The sequence below is a fragment of the Aplidium turbinatum genome, chromosome 1 (assembly GCF_918807975.1).
Source record: "Aplidium turbinatum chromosome 1, kaAplTurb1.1, whole genome shotgun sequence".
NCBI lineage: Eukaryota > Metazoa > Chordata > Ascidiacea > Aplousobranchia > Polyclinidae > Aplidium > Aplidium turbinatum.
Window position 1 is genome coordinate 50,589,849 of NC_137472.1, and position 19,999 is coordinate 50,609,847.

At 36.4% G+C, this 19,999-nt stretch overlaps 1 protein-coding gene across 1 annotated transcript; it reads left to right on the top strand.

The window, feature by feature from the left end:
* The first annotated feature begins 4,328 nt into the window (after positions 1-4,328).
* On the top strand, positions 4,329-10,175 carry LOC145782366 (uncharacterized). Its single transcript, XM_082594154.1, has 8 exons — positions 4,329-4,450; positions 5,602-5,896; positions 6,377-6,585; positions 6,985-7,270; positions 7,565-7,737; positions 8,416-8,832; positions 9,076-9,601; positions 9,862-10,175. Exons 1-8 carry the CDS (start codon positions 4,393-4,395, stop codon positions 10,049-10,051), a joined length of 2,154 nt encoding a protein of 717 aa, XP_082450280.1. The 5' UTR covers positions 4,329-4,392; the 3' UTR covers positions 10,052-10,175.
* The last annotated feature ends 9,824 nt before the right edge of the window (positions 10,176-19,999 follow it).

The following is a 19,999-nucleotide window of genomic DNA, read 5'->3' on the forward strand; positions in this document are numbered from 1 at the left end:
TTTACCGAAACGAATTCTTTTTTTAAATGGGTTGCCTTAAAAACGTGTTGGGAATCACTGCAGGGCACGCTTCCGACTGCAAAACGTTCACTTAATTACTTTCTGGAAAAAATGTTTGCGTTTTTTCTCTGTTCTACCTGCTGCAACTTCTGATTGGTTGAAACGCTGTTCCTGTAACTTAATTCTGATTGGTTCGATATTTCATTGCTTTTGCAGAACTTTTTATGCTCAAGTGCCTACCATTAACTAACGTAGAATGACGCAGTGTTTATGAATTTTTTATAAATCTATTGGCCCTGTCCTCTATAACAGGGGGGGGGGGGGGGAACCAATTTACTATCACGGGCAGCATAAGTTAGAAATATATTTTAGGTGGATCACAAAAATTTTGATTTCCAATGCAACATTGCAAATAGGCCTACTCAAAAAATGACTAATTTCTATTACACGGTAGGCTTACTGAGATCATACAATAGGCTTACCTACTTGAAAAGATTTCTAGTTGTAAGCTGACTTGCTTTTCCACTGTTATAAATGAATAGCCCAAGTACCCTAATCAAGTCAATAATATAAGTAAAGAACTACCGGTATGAATTTTCTTAAGCAAGCTTCTCAGGCTGACAATCGTTGCTTTATCCGAATATTTGCAATAAAGAAATTCCAATCCACTCTACCAAAATTATAATTTCTGCGTTTGTTCAACAACACGAGAAAGTGGGTAGCCAATCGTAAAAACAAAATATTTAGTCCGCAAACAAAGGTTACACATAATAGAAAGAAAACATAATATGATGCTTTTTAAGTTAGATTTTGAAGGGTGATTTGTCTAGCTGTGGCAGGTGAAAGTCATAAAAAGTAGTCTATAAACCAGTGGTTTTCAACCTTTTTGGTGGAACGGAACCCAATGAAACATTCCAAAAGCTCGAGGAACCCCTGTTCAATAATTTAATTGCCTTATGCAAAAAACATCGTTAAATACAAACATATAAAAACAAACCTAATACTGGCAAAACAAAATGATCTCTAACACGTTCACGGCGATTTGACCCACCGGTGTACAAACGATTAAACTGTCCGAAAGAACTCCTTGAAGCGAAGAAAACATGTCGACGAAATTTGGCGGGAAAGCAGAAAGTTAACGAAAATTCGGGATCGCAGCGAAAGTGTTAAAGTGTAGCAAATTTATTAATAGTGGAAAACCTAATCAATATTTGATTATATTTAAACAATATGCATATAATAATAAAATAGGCTCTAGGATTTGAATGTAAACTTGCGGAACCCCTAGACTTACTGGCGGAACCTTAGGGTTCCGCGGAACCCTGGTTGAAAACCACTGCTATAAGCTATAGTAGGTTCAAACAAAATGCTAAAAGAAGCGAATGAGACAATCTCAGATGGCAGTATGATGTTTTTTCACTAGAGTAAGATCAAATGCGGTTATGTTGTAGCTCGATAGAATCTAATTTGTCAAAAAACTTAAGTTCGGAGCGTCTGGGTAGCATGTGCGACTGACTAATCGATATGAACTGCATGCACTTGGAGTGCTTTTCGGAAATGCTTTAATCAATTTAAGCTTTATCCGACTCATACTATTGTTGATATATTGCTAGAACTCTGTAAGACAATAATTTTTATCAAAAAGCCTGGAGTTTTCTTTAAAAGGAGGTCTTGGTAAAGGAAGTTTTCGATGCTGAGTTTGAAAAAAATAACAACGTAATTTGTAATCTGTACGGTAAGCCTATTCTTTTGCAAATGACTTTCTCGTTCTTCATTATGTGGCCTTATGATTTAGTGAAATCATTAGCTTCGAATTATATCAAGCCAATTTCTCTTTTTAATACCGGCAAAGTAAATCTTCAAACTTGTAGGCCTATTTGTGATTGCATATTTAATAATCACAAATTAAATGACACCACGTAGGCTAAAGTCTAACAACATTTTATTTTCACATAAAAACACTGAAAATTGAAACCAATATTTTCGAGTCTCGAGGCTTCCTCATTAGCAAAATTAGATGATTCAAGACCTAGTTTCTATGTTGAATTAAAGTAGCTTGAAACCATGTAATGTGTCTTGGATTTATATGTTTGTAGGAGCACAACGAAGTAGATTTTCTACCAACTCAATATATTCAGAAACTTGTAATATTCTGGAATGTCAAGTATTATGTTGCTTTTCAAAGTCATGTACTGTAGGCTGTTGTGCATCAAGAATGGCCGATACAAAAATGATGACTTTTGATAATGATTAAATGTTTTGTAAAAGTTTTGAATTCATAAACGTGAGTGTGTGTTTGCTGTTCTTGTTTCAGTAATGCGAGAAAATGAACGGTGCAATGCAAAAGCATCTTACATTCTAGGAGGCAAATGGTGTTGTGAATAATCTTGCTCTGATTAATATTTTCCAATTAATATTCAACCCGAAACGATGTGAACAACTGACTATAAGCTATACTTTTTATCCAGTAAGAAACTGTCAAGAATACTCTAGCACAACGGTGGGTAAAGTGCGGCTCGTCAACATACATTTTGTGGCTCTTGTATTGAATCGTAATATTACAAAAAAATTAAGATTATACTTTATAAATAACTTATGTTATCACGCGAATTCAACCAAGCAGTGGCGTACCTAAGGTATGGCAGGCATGGCTCGAGCCATGGGCGCCACATTGATAGAGGCGCGAAAATCGGTTGGTAAAAATTAAGATTTGTTACTTACACTTTCTTCAAAACCTAATTTGCACCCAATACAATACAAAGATCAAAAAGGAATCTTTTACTGTAGTCATTGTAAAACAATGGAATTGTGACGTTGCAAAAGCAACATTGTGCCTCTCCTGGCTCATTTTGCTTTCAGTTAGCAACAATTGAAAGTTTCATAAAGTCGCTAAGCAGCGATTAGTTGAAGCCTAGAAGTAGCACCAGAATTTTTATTTATTCATTTTTATAAGAATTTATAACTTTGTAACATCAAAACACCGTGCAACCTTGACAAATGAACACTTGGAAGAATTAATTCGCACAGCATTAACAACTTATCGTCCAAATTTTCAGAGATTAGCAAGTCAAGTACAAAATTGATATGGATAAACAATCATTGTGTTTTTATTGCTGTTATGTCATTTTGTGTCAACTGATTTTGCGGCTCACCAGTGTTTATGGTTTATCCGCAAGCGGCTCTTTCTTTCAACAACTTTGCCCACCCCTGCTCTAGCATATTTTATTTTTTATTTTTAGACTTTTTATCGCATGGCTTTATAAAAGATTTAGCAATCTCTATGCTTTTGCACGCAGATGTGCCATTGCAAAGTGTCATTTTTTAACCTTTCTTCCAATACTAAGTTTTGAGTTATAAACTGTATTCTGTTTCCGTACACATTTTTGACAAGAAGTAATATTTTAGTAGCTCTCTTATAATTAAAAAATTGCTGCAAACTTTTCTATTTTCGCAACAGCAGAAAAAAGGTGTTTTTATGTCGAAACAGCATCGCAAGAAAGTTATGAAAAAATTACACTTTAAAAAGTGTCTGGTATTTCGACTTGAAATCTACCAGAATCAGAAATGAAAATATTGATTCTACTGTAAATACAGCGACAATTAGCAAACTCAGTTTTAAGAATTCATAAATCCAACTGCTGCAACGATCTTATCTCGATTTGATCATTCACGAATGTAAAGTGCCTGTCTTCAAAACGAAACATCATTACCATGAAAACTTGAACAAACTAGTGGTAAGGCTATCGTTAAAATGTTCTGTTGTAGTTTAAGTTATTTGTTACACGATGTATGGATAATAAGTTATCATTGGGGAGTATAGACTAGGCCTACTAGAGCGTCCAAAATCTACCAAAAGCATATAGCCTACTGCATTTCAGGTCTGCATAGTTGAATGATCATGCAAAAACATGATAAAAATTAATTGCTACAGCAAACATGTTCTAACCAACAAAACATATATTACTGCACTTGTTTTCACTTTAACAACATATTTATCTTTACTTCCCGTGTGGAAGTTGCCTTGGTGTCATTTACTTCACATAAGTTATCGCCATTTATTCTTATATATTTGGACAATTTTTGTTGAAAACTCAAACCAAAGTGGCAGCTTGTTGGTACAGCAGAGCTGTAAGCAATTTAAAAATTTTCCTTTTAACCAGTGTCTGTAAGCTGCCTTGCATCGAGATAATTTTCTGAAACGGACGCCTTTGACAGCAGCACATTTCCCTGTAAGACAGTATGCGGAACAGCCAAAAGGTGAAACATAAAAGAAAAGCTTTCATCGTTTCCTTTGGTCGCTTTTTTGATAACGACTAAGTTAGCAACGATGTTAAAGTAAATGTAAAATCATTTTTGCAGTTTTTGGATAGATTGTTGAATACAGTAATAAAAATGAAATTGATTTGTTGGAGTTTTGTGTTAGCCCTCGTGGCTACATCTGCTCTTGCAAGTAAGTAAATTATGTTTTCAATATACTTTAAGATTGAAAAAATACTTTGTTAAAGCTGCACATTTAACCTAGGTCTTGAAGATTAAAGCTACCGTATAGCATCAATTGTAGTTTTTTTCATGTGAGTTTAGTGAAATTGACAGAGCGAAAAACGAAATCTCTATGTCAATGTATTTTTTGATAGCCTAACATTTTGCTTTTTTTCCAATTTTACATAAATTTGTCTGCACCCAACTATTGGTCCAGACAGAGCCGCCTGGAGATATGCAGCCTAATTTGTCACAGTTTGCCTACTCTTGCTAAAAGTCTTAGTAAACTTTTTCTGAAATTCACATTATCTTACATTTAATCGCCTCCTGTATCTATGTCAAAAGACGGTTACAATCTTTCAGGTCTGTTAAAAATGAGAAAACTGTTAACTGGAGATAAGCAGTCTGACTGCAATCACATTTTCACATTTTTTGCAGTAGTGCTACTCCTTCGAAGTGACATGTTTTAACATAACAACTGTTTTAACATTAGCCTATATATGACTTTTAGACAATCTTAGTCTGACTGTTGGAAAAAATTAGCAAAAGTTTGAAAATTGTTACAAATCTACATGCATTTTCACGTCATCATGAACCAGAATCATAAGGTTTTCATAAAAATACGTTTGTGGAAACTATATGGTTAGGCCTTCGTTATAGTCAATCAAATGATCTTATTCTAAAACATAAGAATTTAAATTAAATTATCCAATTTTAAGCGGTTAATCATATTGATTGATTGAATCTTTATCCTCGGACTGGGAAAGCTTCTTGTAGAGCTTAATCCTGGCAGTTTTGCATACTTGTAGAGGCTTTGAATCACTGACGCAGGCCCGGTCACCAAGATTCACAGAGTGAAGTTTCCGATTGTTGAAGTCTTGTTGCCGGGAAAGTATTCCATCCATTAGATTCCGCTGAATGGAGAGCAGTCCTTAATGTGCGCTGCTCAAGCACACACCCCGAGAGTCGAACCAGCGCCGCTTGATCTTGAAGCTTCTTCGTTCCAGAAGTCACGCGCTAACCAACTGAGCTATCGGGGCGGACGATATTGTCACCAATGCAAAAATTATTATACATTCCATCGTTGTGGACAATAAACAATAACTTGGTGCTTTGTTTCAGGCAACGGCAACTCCTTTCACCATAAGATAATTGATCCGGAAATGATCACGGCACCTTCTGTCATTGATGAGGTGTACCCCCATGAGCAGATGCCCATCAAAACTACCGACGAACGATTTGTCGACGACAAGGTTAAATATTCAGATGTGATTCAACTTCTGACGACATGGAAAAGCGAAGACAACATCAAACGCATTGTGGCCTGTGACAACTCTCAGTATGTTCAGGCGAGCTGTCCGGTTGGTGAGACGATCTACGTACGAGATGGGTTCTTTGGTAGAGATGACACCACAACGTAAGTAATAAGTAATAACATAAGGTAAACTGCAATGTTTTTATATGTAGAAGACTGTAAGGTAATGGGAATTACTTTAGAATGAATCGAATACAGTATAGTACCCAATTATCTATATTTATAACCAACTTGACCTACAATCTATAGAGTTTTAATTTTTCTGGTCGTTAGAATAAAAACAATAAAAAAACTCATAATTAAATTTTTTAATAAGTGCATCGCATATGGATTTTCATAATTAAATTGATTTTCGCAATTTTAAGTTGTCTACTTCAACTTTTTATGAAGGATAATTTTTTCACTGAAACTGCGTAAAGCTGAAAAATGTAGACAAGCCTCAATAAGACAGTTCCAACATGATATAAATGTGATCAGTAGGCTACTAGCTCGATTGCGTATTGCTACAATCACTTACCAATAGGCCTAAATTACTTGCTTTTACAAAACAAAAATATGCAAAGAGTTGTTTTGCATGTCAAGTTGTCCTCGTATTGGCCGACCAATGCAAACTATGAATGACCGACCAATACAAACTATTCGATGCTCTTCGCCTCTATCTCTGTGGAAGCTGAAACAATCTTGCGACTACAAGAATACTTGCCTGCTTCAACCGCACACTTCGATTTTCGGAGAACCTTGCGTTGGAACTCCCAAATACATCAAAATGACTTATTATTGTATTCCACGCAGTAAGTTATCTGTCATAAACTATGAAATATCGATGTGGAGAAATATTAATAAGATAGTGAAGTAGCCTAACTCACTGCACATGGTAACACTGCACAGGCCTATGCAGAAATAGAAATCTTCTCATTTTTGACATCATTTTAAGGTTCGTTTTTGTCGTTTCCATCGATTTCTACACTCTTTCTTTGCTATAGTAAGTAATATTCAGAAACAAAAGGGTCAGAAACTTTTATGATTGGAAACTTTGATTATCAGAAACAAACAAATGAATTTTTGCCTGGACTATTGTGACTTCTTTTTTAGAACTTATTTGACGACCAACAACTTAATGTTGCTGTAAAAAATAAACTCTCGGCAGCAGACGGTTCAACAAAAAATACAAACATTTTTTGTATTTGCAGTGTCTATCCAATTTAAGGAACACATAAAAACTCTTTCTCCAAAGCTTTCCCCGATAATCGATGCAGTTCTCTTTAAAATTCTGAAAGAGTTGCCGAAGTCTGAGATCACCGGCCAGAAGTTTGTCTTCCCAACTGAAACCCCCTTCGGCATGACACCTTTGATCCAGAAAACTCATGTTAAGGAAATTGTTGCTTGTGAGAATTCGATCAACACCTGGGCGAGATGTTCAGAAGGCCGCGTCATCTCAGTTCAGTATGGATTCTATGGGCGAGATGATTCTCAAACGTAAGCTGATGCTGCATATTGACTTATTAAGAAAATAATTTTAGTCAGTATTATAAAAATAAAGCTTTGGTAAAGAATTTGCTTTGTTGAGCCATAGACAGAGAAATTATAAAAATAAAGATAACTTTATGTTTTTTATTGTGTACAGTTAAAAGTCTGTTTAACGTTAATTTGAACTTGTAGGCCAATATAATTTATACGATATAGCCATGTAACGATATTTCATTACTTTGTTACAGAAAAAAAAAATCTATTGTTTCTATTGTTTCAACGTTTCTATTGCTTCATTCTTAGATGCTCTCGTTTTGACCTCCCCATCAAAACCACCAAATGCGCGACCCCATCCTCTTTGTTGAAGTTGAAACAGTCTTGCAATTATAAGAACACCTGCTTGCTTCAACCTTTGACTTCTATTTACGGTGATTTTTGCGTTGGAACTCCAAAGTACATCAAGATGAGTTACCAATGTAAGCAGAACAATAAAATAGTGTAAAGCAGTTTTGTTGAAACGTTCACCGTGATATGCTTGCAACGGATAATCAAAACTCTTGGGAAACTTGACTTCTTTTTGTAAACATAGAACCAGACTCTTTACCACAGAACCAAAGCCAGAAAGGCACTGGAAGAAATGCAAGAGTAACCATTGTTTTGTGAAAATATAGTTAACCTATAGATGACACAAATATTCATTATTATTTGAGGCTTTGGTACAAATTTTCATTTACGCTTTTGATAAAACATAAGAAACATTAAAATAAAACACTTTCATCGTTTCAAGTATTGAAAACAACAATATACTTAAATAATAAATGATTTTTGAACTTCTATGTATGTTTTTATTTCCCGATTTCTAGTTGCAATAACACTTGACAATGTTCTTGTTTTTTATTTATTTTTAAGCAATTCAACCATGGACTAATCAAATCTGTCTAACCTTTATGTATAACAATAAAATAACTGAAAGTAAATATCGACCACAATCCAATGACGTACCGTGGCATAGTTATCATTCTTATAGCTCAGCATCAAAAAAATAATTTTCTTATTTTAGTATTGGACTTAATTTAATTGCACTTGTATTTATTTTTTTTTGAATAGTATTTTAATATTAAAAAGTTAATTTTGTGATTTGGTTCTTTTTGTAGGTCTCGATGTGCAGCAATTGCTGAGGAACACAGACGTTGAAACTCTCCTTCCAATAATTTTAAGAGAAAAACTTGGAAACGTTGTTACCAGTGACCTAACTGAAGATCAAGTTTTGCTCCAAAGGTTGGTTAAAGAATATTTGAGAAACAGACTACCAAAGCAGCTTGAAGAAATGAGACCATTTGGAGGAGAGCAAATTGCCACGAAGAAAGAACAAATTTTAAACCAATTGATCAAACAACAAATCTCAAGACAGCATGGACAAATCGGACAGTTTATGGTTAGAGGCGTGCAACAACAAGAATTTTGGAAGAATCCAATGACTGATGAAGTTCGAAGACAGCATTTGGTCAAGCAAGAAATGGGCTTTCCTATTTCCAACATCCTCGAACAGTATGAGACATATAATAAACACGGTAATTTTGTTATATCGAGCTGTACTAACACTTGGCCTTAGAATATTCTTATTTATTTAACGTTCTGTATTTCAGTAGTAGTCTCATCAATTGATGGATAGCCAAAATTTATAGCAACAAAGATTAACCACAAAGGATGGCATGGCTTAGTTATTTTTATTTATCATAAAAAAATTATGTTCTTACAAACAAATTTTTTAACTGTGCAATCTTTATATTTTTGAATTTTTTCAATATTTCTAGGTCTCAATGTGCAACAGTTGTCGGAGACGCAAAAACTGGAGACGTTGCTTTCAAAAATGGTTGGAGAAAGGCAATGGGGAAATGTTGCAAGGAGATACAAAAGTGAAGATCAAGTGTCGAACAGATTGGTTGAGGAATTGATGGAAAATCGGCTACAGAACAAATTCAAGGAAACAAGACCATTTCAACGACCAAGACCATTTGGACGAGAGCAAGTTGACGTGAAGAAACAATTCCTGAATCAATGGATCAAAGAACAAACCCCGAGACCACATGGACGAATCGAACAGGTTGTGGTAAGAGACGTCGATCAAAAAGAAAGTTGGAAAAATCCGATGACTGAAGAACTTCGTAGACGTCATGTGGTTAGGCAAGAGATGGGCCTTCCAGTCTTCAGCAACATCCAACAACATGACACACCAAATGAACTTGTTGTGTGCGAAAACGACACCTTTTTGTTGCATTGCCCGGTGAACCATGTCATTCAAGTTGTCAATGGATACTTCGGACGAACTAACATTAAGACGTAAGTATCTTTCAAAGAATATTTTGCACGATTATTGTCTGAAAATATCGATAAAGCCGATTAGTTTTAATTGAAGATTGTTGTTGCCTTACATGCAATAAAGTGTCACCGTAGACTTAATCAAATTGGATGAGACATAGAGTAAAAAAAAGTAGTACTCTTCTCAGTCATCATTATGTCAACTGAATTTAACGTGTTAATTAACAGCAGTTCTTTGAATTTGTATTTATTTACTTAATGTATTTTTCAACTCAATTCAGATGCCAAAACGAGCCCATCTTGCCATCTCCAATCACTTGCACAAGTCCAAGCTCACTCGTTGTCCTGAGAAGACAGTGCCATGGCTACGAACGGTGTGTCTTGAAAGCTTCCCACTCCATGTTCGGTTATCACTGCATGGACATGCAAAGCTACATCAAGATGACGTACAAATGCGTCCTTGCATTGTAAATTTGTGATATTGATGATGGAGAAAACATAGAAGCAACTGCTTGTTTTTTTTTGCTTTGTTTTTGGAGCATTGTATAACTGGAATATTGTATCAATAAAACAAGATGCAGCAGCATTGACTTTATGCTTGTTTCGAAATTGAATGTGTTCAGAAACTAAAAAATTAATGGACACTTGAAGAACCTTGAATTTTATGACGTGATCTGAAGTTAGTTTTCAGTTTCACTAACATTTGCATCATTACAGTATTATACTGTGTAGACTGTAGAGCTATCATTAGGCTACGTCATCAATTGTCACATCTCGTGAATGAAGTCATGACAAGTGTGGAAATTCTTAAACCGACTTTGTTAAACGCTACTTGTCACTACCAAAAAGTTACCCACTGAAGCAGATTTAAAGATAGGCATTTAGTAACCTAATTCCTTCACCTCTAAAAAAAAAACGATAAAAAATGCAGTTTTTTTTCTCACTTTTTCAACGTTTTTTCTTTAACTTTTCTTGCTCAATTACGTTACAACCAACCTAGCCAGCAATAAAGGGGCAAACAAGCTATAAAATAACTCAGGTGGTAATTTAATCCATAAGTGTAGGGAAATCTGATATCCGCCACGATAGCTCAGTGTCCTCCCGATAGCTCTGTGGTTACCCGCCCGGCTCAAGGTCACGCGGCGCTGGTTCGACTCTCGGGGTGTGCGCTTTAGCAACGCATTTCAGGACTGCTCTCCATTTAGCGCCACCAAGTGAATTTAAATAATTCTCCGGCAACAACACTTCAACAATCGGAAAACTTCACTCTGCCAATCTCGGTAACCGGCCCTGCGTCAAGAGCCTCTACAAGTGTGCGAAACTACCAGGAATAACCTATTAAGGCTTTGTCCGTCGATTCAAAACCAACCAACCAACGCTATTTTTAACCTATATCGTCCTAGCGATAGTTTAAAGCAGGGGTCACCAAAATTTTTTCACTGAGGGCCGGATTGCTGCGAGATTAACAGCTGTGGGCCGGATGCAAATTGCGGAAAAGTATACAACTATTTAGAATCTTCATTGACTTAAATTGAGCACAATAAATAACAAAGTCAGCGGTGGAATAGCAAAGTTGTGATGAAAATCGAAAGGTTGCTGGAGAAGTTATCCCCTGCTGTGATACACTACAGGGCGTCGTGCTTTTGAAAAACATTACATCTTTCCAAATTTGGCCTAGGCTGTTCCCATTTGTGGTGGCTTAATGATAAAAACAGAACAATAACATGTAGGCTGCTAGGTGGAAAAATGTACAAATTCAACATGCAACAATGAACTATAAGAACGAACAATTTTAACAAAGAAGTCTCTATTACACAAAAAGGCAAAGTGCAGCTGTTACTTCCGCAGCACGTGGCGGCCGGATGAAATCAGTTTGCGGCCGGTTCTGGCCCGCGGGCCGTAGTTTGGTGACCCCTGGTTTAAAGTGACGGCGAAAAAGGACGCATTTTAAGCATACTGATGCGGATACGAGTCCAGCTTTTAGGTTAATCTAATAATAAAGAATTTAGCTAAATATTTGACCACTTAGCCCAGTGGTGCTTGATATTTTTAATTTGCTGGCACTACCTTAAAATCACCAACCAGTTCTCGCACCTCCTTCTAATCTAGAACATAAAATAACACAATATGATGCTTTCCTCATACGGGGTATAAAAAAAATTATTTTTTTCTTCTTGATGTTTGTGTCTCTATCCACTTCTACGATTTAACGTCTCCTGTTCCATGTATTTCGTGGCCAACAATTTTTTTTATGGAATTTCTTCATACCACTAATCCCAAAAGTCAACCAAGAAGAGATCTGCAAACCGCAGATCTTCTCAAACATAGTCTATAGCCAACGCTTCTTAGGACGTCCTCGAAGGTTATTCCCATAGACGTTAAAGAACTAAACTTTTTTTGGCCATGCGTCCTATTCCATTTGTTGCCAGGGCCGGATTTACCAGTAGGCAGAGTAGGCAGTTGCCTAGGGCGGCAAATTATTAAGGGCGGCAAAATATACGAATATATTACATTGATAATACTGTACGTGAATATAATAATTTACAACAGATATATTCAGATATATAGCAATTAATAAATATGTTATCACATCACACACATTTATAAACAGTGCGGCAAGTCATGGATGGCAAGTCATCACCCCTAGAGTACTTCACGCTTGATTGGTTTTCAACAATATGTGCTGCTTAGCGCTTCTTTTAGTTATCTGTCTCGCTTAGTATGGAGAACTAGGCTTTGTCTGTGCAATTTTTATTAATCTTTGTTCGGTTTGTTTCACTGTTAGTAAATTTAAAGGAGCCTAGAAAAAATGCTTTTAGTCAATGTTAGGTTGATGGAAAAGTTGCAGGCTATTTTGTGTACTTGCCTTGATGCTTAAAGGCCTACTAAGCTTAAATACAAATTTCAAACGGGAATTAAGCATTAAAATGCGTAAACTGAACATTCAAGAATACATTTCAAGAAAAATTACCGAAAAAAAAATATTTTCAATGGCGCTGGCAAGGCCCAAAGTCCAATGTTTCATTTATTTTCATTTTTTTCAAAATAACCAAAAGTGCAAACACTGCTCGAGAATACGTCACAAAAGACAGCAATAACAAAAGCCACGTTACCACATCTGATGTTTTGAGCAAACTGTCTGATGTTTTGATGTTGAAATCTGATGTTTTGATGTACATACATACATACATAGAGAAATAAAACATAGTAACTTTAGCGGGTTTAGCATACTTTATTTCACACAAAATATAACACAATTAAAATAAAATTTTATTTTATTTTAATTATGTTATATTTTGTGTGAAATAAAATATGCTAAACCCGCTAAAGTTACTATGTTTTAGTTCTCTATGGTTCAACAAAGCAAACTCTCTACCAAAGCTTTATACATACATAGCCTACAGTCAAATCAACGAGATATAACACAATGAGTGGAAACTCACTCTTCTCTTAGTGTTTCTCTTTTATCTCTCTCGTTTCTCTACGTCGTTCGTTTCATGGTTCCCTGTTTGCACATGGAAGGCTACAGACTGCGACCGTACGGGTGTACGGCGTGCTAAGAATGCACTAAAGCAAGGCTAAAGTGACGGCGAATACCACGAAGCAATTGGACTGTTCCGACCATAGTATTATTGTTAGGTGGTTTAAAAGTTTATTTTCGTTACCGCTTGTCTTTTCAGATTATTGTGTGAAATTTTGAAGTAGGTTAATCAGGATGTTACAGGTCAATAAGCAGGATAAATACATAGGCTCTTGCTAACAACAATATTAAATTAGTATAGGGTAGCAAAGGTCTACGAAATACGATACAAAACGACTGACTGTAGGCTATATGGTTATCAAAGTTTATCTTATCCAGCTATAAACAACCAACAGGGCTAGAAGAAGTTGGCTTTTTATAACAGTGCAATGGAAAACAGTTCTGATAATTTAACCGTCGAGTATCTTGTGAAGCCAAGTCCTACTCTGATGAAAATTTTGCTGAGGCTGGAAGTGGATTTTCGAAAACATTTCAGCTTTTGTAATACAATGCAGACTGTGTTTAAGGAGATTGATATAAACAGTTTGTATTTATTAACCAACGACTGGGACATTGTGTCATATATAGTAAACCACATTTGCAAGCTATATTTTAAAATTCGTACCTATCAAAAAACGAAGATTTTAAAGCTCAAAGTCATTGGTAGTGTTCAGAAAAACAACATCAGTCTGCGTAAAGCGTTACAGTAAAGACACTAATGTACGGAATATTGCTCGTTGTTTTACAATAAAATGTAAATGAAAGTACTTTATGTTGTAGTGCTACGCCTTCCCATTGCTTTAGACTACGGTTTTTTTCATGGAACGTCATTTTTCATAAGGTACTTTTCATGGAGTGGCCGCTTTTAGCGAGCGCCGAATTAGTGTTGTGGGCAATACCAGTGATTTTACATCAAGGCTACTGTGCAACAAACTTTACTCAGTCGAATTTTGTTAGGGCTGCACTAGAGTTTAATTTTAGGCTTCTGACAATAACATAATGTTAAATAATAGGTTGAAAATAGCCTAACATGTGGATAGCACTTTACCCATGGTACAAAACTATATTACTAATTAGCCAAGCACCTTAGGCGGTGAGATAGCTCAGTGGTAGAGCTCAACGCACATAAATCGAAGGAACATCCCATCTAAAACTCTTGTGATGTCCGTTTAAACTACTGCGCAAGTGTCTGTAGTGAAGCGTGACGGTCGACACGTAAAACGGAGCAAAAAGAGGAGTTTCCACTCATTGTGTTATATCTCGTTGAGTCAAATCGTCCGCAGTAACAATTATTGCGAGATCAGCTGATTGCTAGTCTCTAGTGACGCAAACTGTACAGTCGCACGCTTCGCTGCTCAACCCCAATCTTGTTTTGAAAGCTCTGACAAAAGCACGCGCGCAATGGTGATCAGACCGCAATGGGGCAAAATTTTATTGAAAATCGTTTTATGGTAGCATGTTAAACAGAAAGAACGTGGAAAATCGCCAAGTCAGGTTTTTCCTTTAGTATCCCTTTAAAGCATGTAGGCTAAACAAGCCAAAAAGTAAGACTAGTTTACGAAAGAACTTTAGTTTCATGAAGTTTTATAAAAATGGCGCATTGAGGACAAACGAGAACTAGTGCCTGTGTTGTATCGAAAAGTCTAAAATCACCATCGAAAAATTTTTTTTGGGGGGGCGGCACTTTTCTCATCTGCCAAGGGGAGCACTTAGGCTAAATCCGGCCCTGTTTGTTGCACGCGTCCGTTCCTACGTAGCCTTCTCCATCTCATGACATCTTCAAGCTGATGGATGCCAAGCCTGGATCTCAGCTCTCCTATCATCACCTATCAGAAAGGCACATGAAACAAATCCACCGTACTACAGTATACCATTGCAACAACATTTCGCACTTCGATGGTGGTAGGCCAGGTATCACTTACATGAAGTAGAGCACTCCTCCCACAAATATTATGCATGTGACCTTGACTATCGAAGGGAATCTATTTGTCCATAAGAATAGATGTGAGCTCACAAAAACTTTTTCAGGCCAATTGCACCCTCATTGCTATGGCATCCATGCAGTTTTCACGATTGCCCAATCCTGTCATCAAGATTGCAGTTGGCTCCGAAACTATCTTTATTTCGTTAGTTGTATGAAAAATTTAAAATACTTTTTCCGTAGTAGTGGTTAAACAACAAGTACAGTGACGTTTTTACTGTTGTTTCCTGTTGATGATGGCATGAAATTGTGGTGTGTTGGTGCTGAGGGCTACTCGCATGTCAAGGATCCAATCGATTTTTGATATTTGTTTTTATGTGAAGCAAGTAGAAAAATCCTGACTCCCAAATTATTCCTTCATAACTAATCTTAATAATTCAGCTTTCCGCACCCTCTAAGAACAGCTCTCGCACACCTCAGGGTTGCGAGCACTTCTAGTTGAAAACCCTCAACTTAGACTAACCCAAACACTGGACTCCTATCAGCATCTGTATGCTTAGAATTATTCTTTTTGCGCCATCACTTCAAACTGACACAGAAAGGCACGGGTAATGGATTTGAAAAAAAATTGCCACTAAAAGGCCAAAATAATTATTTTTTGCCACATATTTATTATTTTTTTCTATATATTACTGTGTTTTAAACTTTCTCACTGTTACCAGCAAGCTACTCTATAGTGATGACTACACTTTAATAACTACGTTGTCACATCTGTACAAATATTTAATGCACTACTTCTGTTATTATTAGGCCACGATTTTCATTAGTTTAAAATCTACACAAATGTATAGCTTACTTGTTTGTTTAAATTTTTAGAAGATGAGCCCAAAATCTCAACAGGTTTAAAACTATATCTAAAATTTTACAAATTAAAACATGCACAGTTTTAGCTTAGCATAATTATACTTTTTACATATTTAATGCACTACTTTTATCATTGTTTGGCCACGATTTTGAGCATTTAAGAAAAGATACTAAACAGAAATTTAAAATTTTACTCCTAAATTAATAGCAAATTGTGCAAAATCTCAAAATATTTGCATTTATAATTTATATATTATAATTATTTTATTACAACTGGGCGTGCAGTTGTTCTCTTGCGTTATATTGCCTTTTTCATTATTTTTGCATTTAATTGATAGCGACTGTATCATTTTGATCCGTTATAGGGCAATTTTGTGTCACAAAATATAAAATATTTAAACTTATATAAAATATAAATATAAAATATGTAGGCCTACATTTTTATTTTAACACCTTCCATGTATTAAACTTTTAATTTGAGCATAATCTTGATTATTAAACAAAAAAATTAATAACCTAATAAATTTAATGAGGTGCAATCTTAACAAAACGTTTAAAATAAAATTTCTTGGTTATATATTGACAAACTTGCTCAAATCCTCAGCAAAATTGAAACGTTTTGGGTGTCGTCGCAACCCCAGCTCCATGGTTTGATCAGATCTTTCTAAAAAATTGAAAAAAATGTAATTTTCTGAAGAAAAAATGTTGTCCCCTAAACAAGTAGCCTATAGTAAATTAATCTTTTCCAGTGTTGAGAGAAATATGTCTTGAATGGAACCGTATCGTTGGTTGTAAACCGAAGCTGATATTGTTTGTCATTATTTGTGCCATTTACATTCGGTGGCGGCTCACAATCGAAGCGCGATATCGTTTCTTCATTGATAAATAAAAATTTTGTTTCAATTTGAGAAACAAGCAAACATACCTTGTGCTTCTGATGGGGGTAGTGAGTTCAACCATTCCTAGCTTTTGATTTTTCTTTATTCTTCAAGTATTTCTGCTCATTTCCTTATTGTCTTGTTTTGCCACACGCTTACCGTTTCCTGAACCATTTATACAGTAGATAGCCTAGGCCTGATTGTTTTTTTCTAAGCTCATTTCTGGCTCTTTGCTTTGCGTATTCAATTAATTTTGCCAGAATAGCTTTTACATAATTATACAAAAGGGACCAAAACAAGATATATTTTTTCCAAAATTGCTAATGGCAAGCCCCCCATGCCCTACACATATGATGACTTTTATCAAACTCCTTTATGTAGTATCGTTTCCAGATTTTTGATTTGTTAAAACTGTCCCCACAAAATGTTTTGTCTCGATCCGCTATACTGGTTACTCGGCTAGGTATTTTTGAAGTACATACAGTCGACTCCGCTTAATTCGGACACCGGATAACCCGGACAACCGCTTTATTCGGCCAAAATGCTCGTAAACGGAACAAAAGTAAAAATTGCACGTAAAAATCTACCGTCAATTTGGACAATTCTCCGCTTAATTCGGACACAGGACACAGTATTTGAAGAATTACTGTACTATTTCAACCCTATATGTGTGTGTTACACAGTAATTTTGTTGAATCGCTTGGTATCGAAATACTGTACAATACAACTAACCAGAAGGTATAATTCTTGTGCGTTTTATGTGATCAGTGCCAATTACTGCAGTATAGCGCAGCTGCAATTCATATATTACGCAACAGAACGGTATTTTTAATGAGTTGTCTGCCTTTACGCATAGCCTACCATGAAACAAACAATTGATTTTCCGCTTAATTCGGACAAAACCGTTTCTCCGCTTAATTCGGCCAAAAGTGAGCGGAACCAAAGTGTCCGAATTAAGAGGAGTCGACTGTAGTTATTTAAAAATTTAATACAGAAAAAAAAACTATTAATTGATCTTAAAAATCTTTATTCTCTAACTGAGAAAAGCTCTATGAAAGGTAAATACTGGCATAACTATAAATGTTTATTATGTCTCGAGCTTTATTGCGAACGTTGTTAATACGAAGCACTTCATTAACAGAATGATAGCGTGTCACAATAATGGCGGTAACGGATTAGCTCACGTGGTCATAGAATAGAAAAAGGCGAAGTGACTGATCTCTGGACAGGTATTGTGTTGCGTAATGATATGACGTCATCAACATCCCCCTTTCAATGAAAGGCGTTATGCATAGGATCGCAGGTTTACTATAGTATGAAGGAGAGATCATTTGGGGGTTAGGTTACATAATGTAAAACGTATGGCAACACATATGATTACGATATGGCTACACAATGCAAAACGTATGGCAACACATATGATTACGACATGGCTACACAATGCAAAACGTATGGTAACACATATGATTACGATATGGTTACACAATGCAAAACGTATGGTAACATATATGATTACGATATGGTTACACAGTGCAAAACGTATTGTAACACATGTGATTACGATATGGTAATTATATTTACAGCGAAAGGGTAAATGCTCAAGAGGTGAAGATGCAAGCATAATGCTAGAAGTTTTCAATGATATCTGGGCTAATGCAGTTAAAATATATCACATATAACTCCATACACAAATGCAGAATGTCATCAGGCTGTAGGTTGTTAAGGAAATTACGTAGTATGGTAATCATTCAACCACACAGGGGCTCTACGCATCCTTCTTGGTCGTTCTGAAGAGCTACTTCTGGGGTAGCTTTCAGAGGGTGCGTCATGGTTGTCTAATGGGGTTATACTGTTTGGTATATCGAAGAGCAGGTCGCTTTTGTCGATACGAAGGTGGACCCTGTTCCTTTTATACCTTGTGCCAGAAGCGGACTCGATTATGTAGGTGCGCGAAGAAGGTATTGCGGTCACTCTCCCTCGTTCCCAGCTTGTACTGGGTGGGCTTTGAAAATAAATTCGTTGTCCAATTGGAAATGGACTCATATCACGAGCGTTTTTATCATAATTCCTTTTTGTGGCATTTCTGCGATTAAGCCTTTTTTCGGTGTGCATGGTGTTGCTAGGTTTGGTGATTATAGGTATCACTGATCTAAGTTTTCTGCCAAAGAGGATCTCTGCCGGGCTGATGTTTACGTCTTGGCGCGGCGTGTTCCTGATTTCAAGCAGGGCTTGGTATTGGTCGGTTTGGTTGAGAAATGTGCGCTTAAGCATGGTTTTTACACATTTAACCGCTGACTCTGCTTTCCCGTTTTCTCGTTGATGGCCTGGGCTGGAAGTTATATGGATGACCTGCCATTTTTTGCAAAATGCGTTAAAGCCATCAGACATAAACTGTGGACCGCAGTCTGATACCACACATTTGGGAATGCCGTATCGCGCAAAATGCTTTTTTAAGCAGCTTATAACTTGTCTGGTGGTGGTTGACGTCATCACGTCGATTTCAATGAAATTAGAGTAGTAGTCGACCGTTATTAAATAACTCTTTCCTTGAAACTCACACAGATCAATACCAATTTTCTCCCATGGCGCCGTTCCTTCGTTGTGTTGTTTGAGTGTCTCTTTCTGGTTGCTTGGTTTTGTTTGTTGACAGATTATACAATTGTCTGTCATTTGTTTTAGTTCTTTTGGTAATCCTATCCAAAACACGGTCTCGCGTGCTCGCCGCATCATGCTGTCATAACCTAAATGCGCAAGGTGTAAATTGTCTTTGATCTCGCGGCGCAAATTTTTTGGGATAAATATGCGCTCTCCCTTTAGTATTAAATTCTTTTCTTGCGTCAGGCATTCTCGAAGCGAAAAATAAGGTTTGATGTTTTCAGGGAGATCATTTTTGGTAGCTGGCCAACCTTCTGTTATGATCCTCAACAGTGTTTTTGCTTCGTCATCGCTTTGCATGGCCTGTTTTACTGCAATTAGACGTTCGTCTGGTATGTCCTCTAAGACGTTTAAGTTCATTATGTGATTCGGTTGATTCTCTGAGTCGTTAAGTTCAGGGAAGGCTCTACTTAGAGTGTCGGCAATGACAAGGCTGGCCTCAAAGTGTTTTTGCCTGCTGTTGGAGTGTGTTTTGCCTTTGATTTATGCCATCCACTATGTGTTAATTTATAACGTGTTTACCTGCAAGTGGATTGCTCAAATGCCCACCTTGAGAGCTCAATCATTTTTAAACTACTGTA

Coding starts and splice junctions, on each gene's coding strand:
- LOC145782366 (XM_082594154.1), top strand. CDS start 4,393: ATGAAATTGATTTGTTGGAGTTTTGTGTTAGCCCTCGTGGCTACATCT. Junction 7,271..7,564: donor GGGCGAGATGATTCTCAAAC/GTAAGCTGATGC, acceptor CTTCATTCTTAG/ATGCTCTCGTTTTGACCTCC. Junction 8,833..9,075: donor TGAGACATATAATAAACACG/GTAATTTTGTTA, acceptor CAATATTTCTAG/GTCTCAATGTGCAACAGTTG.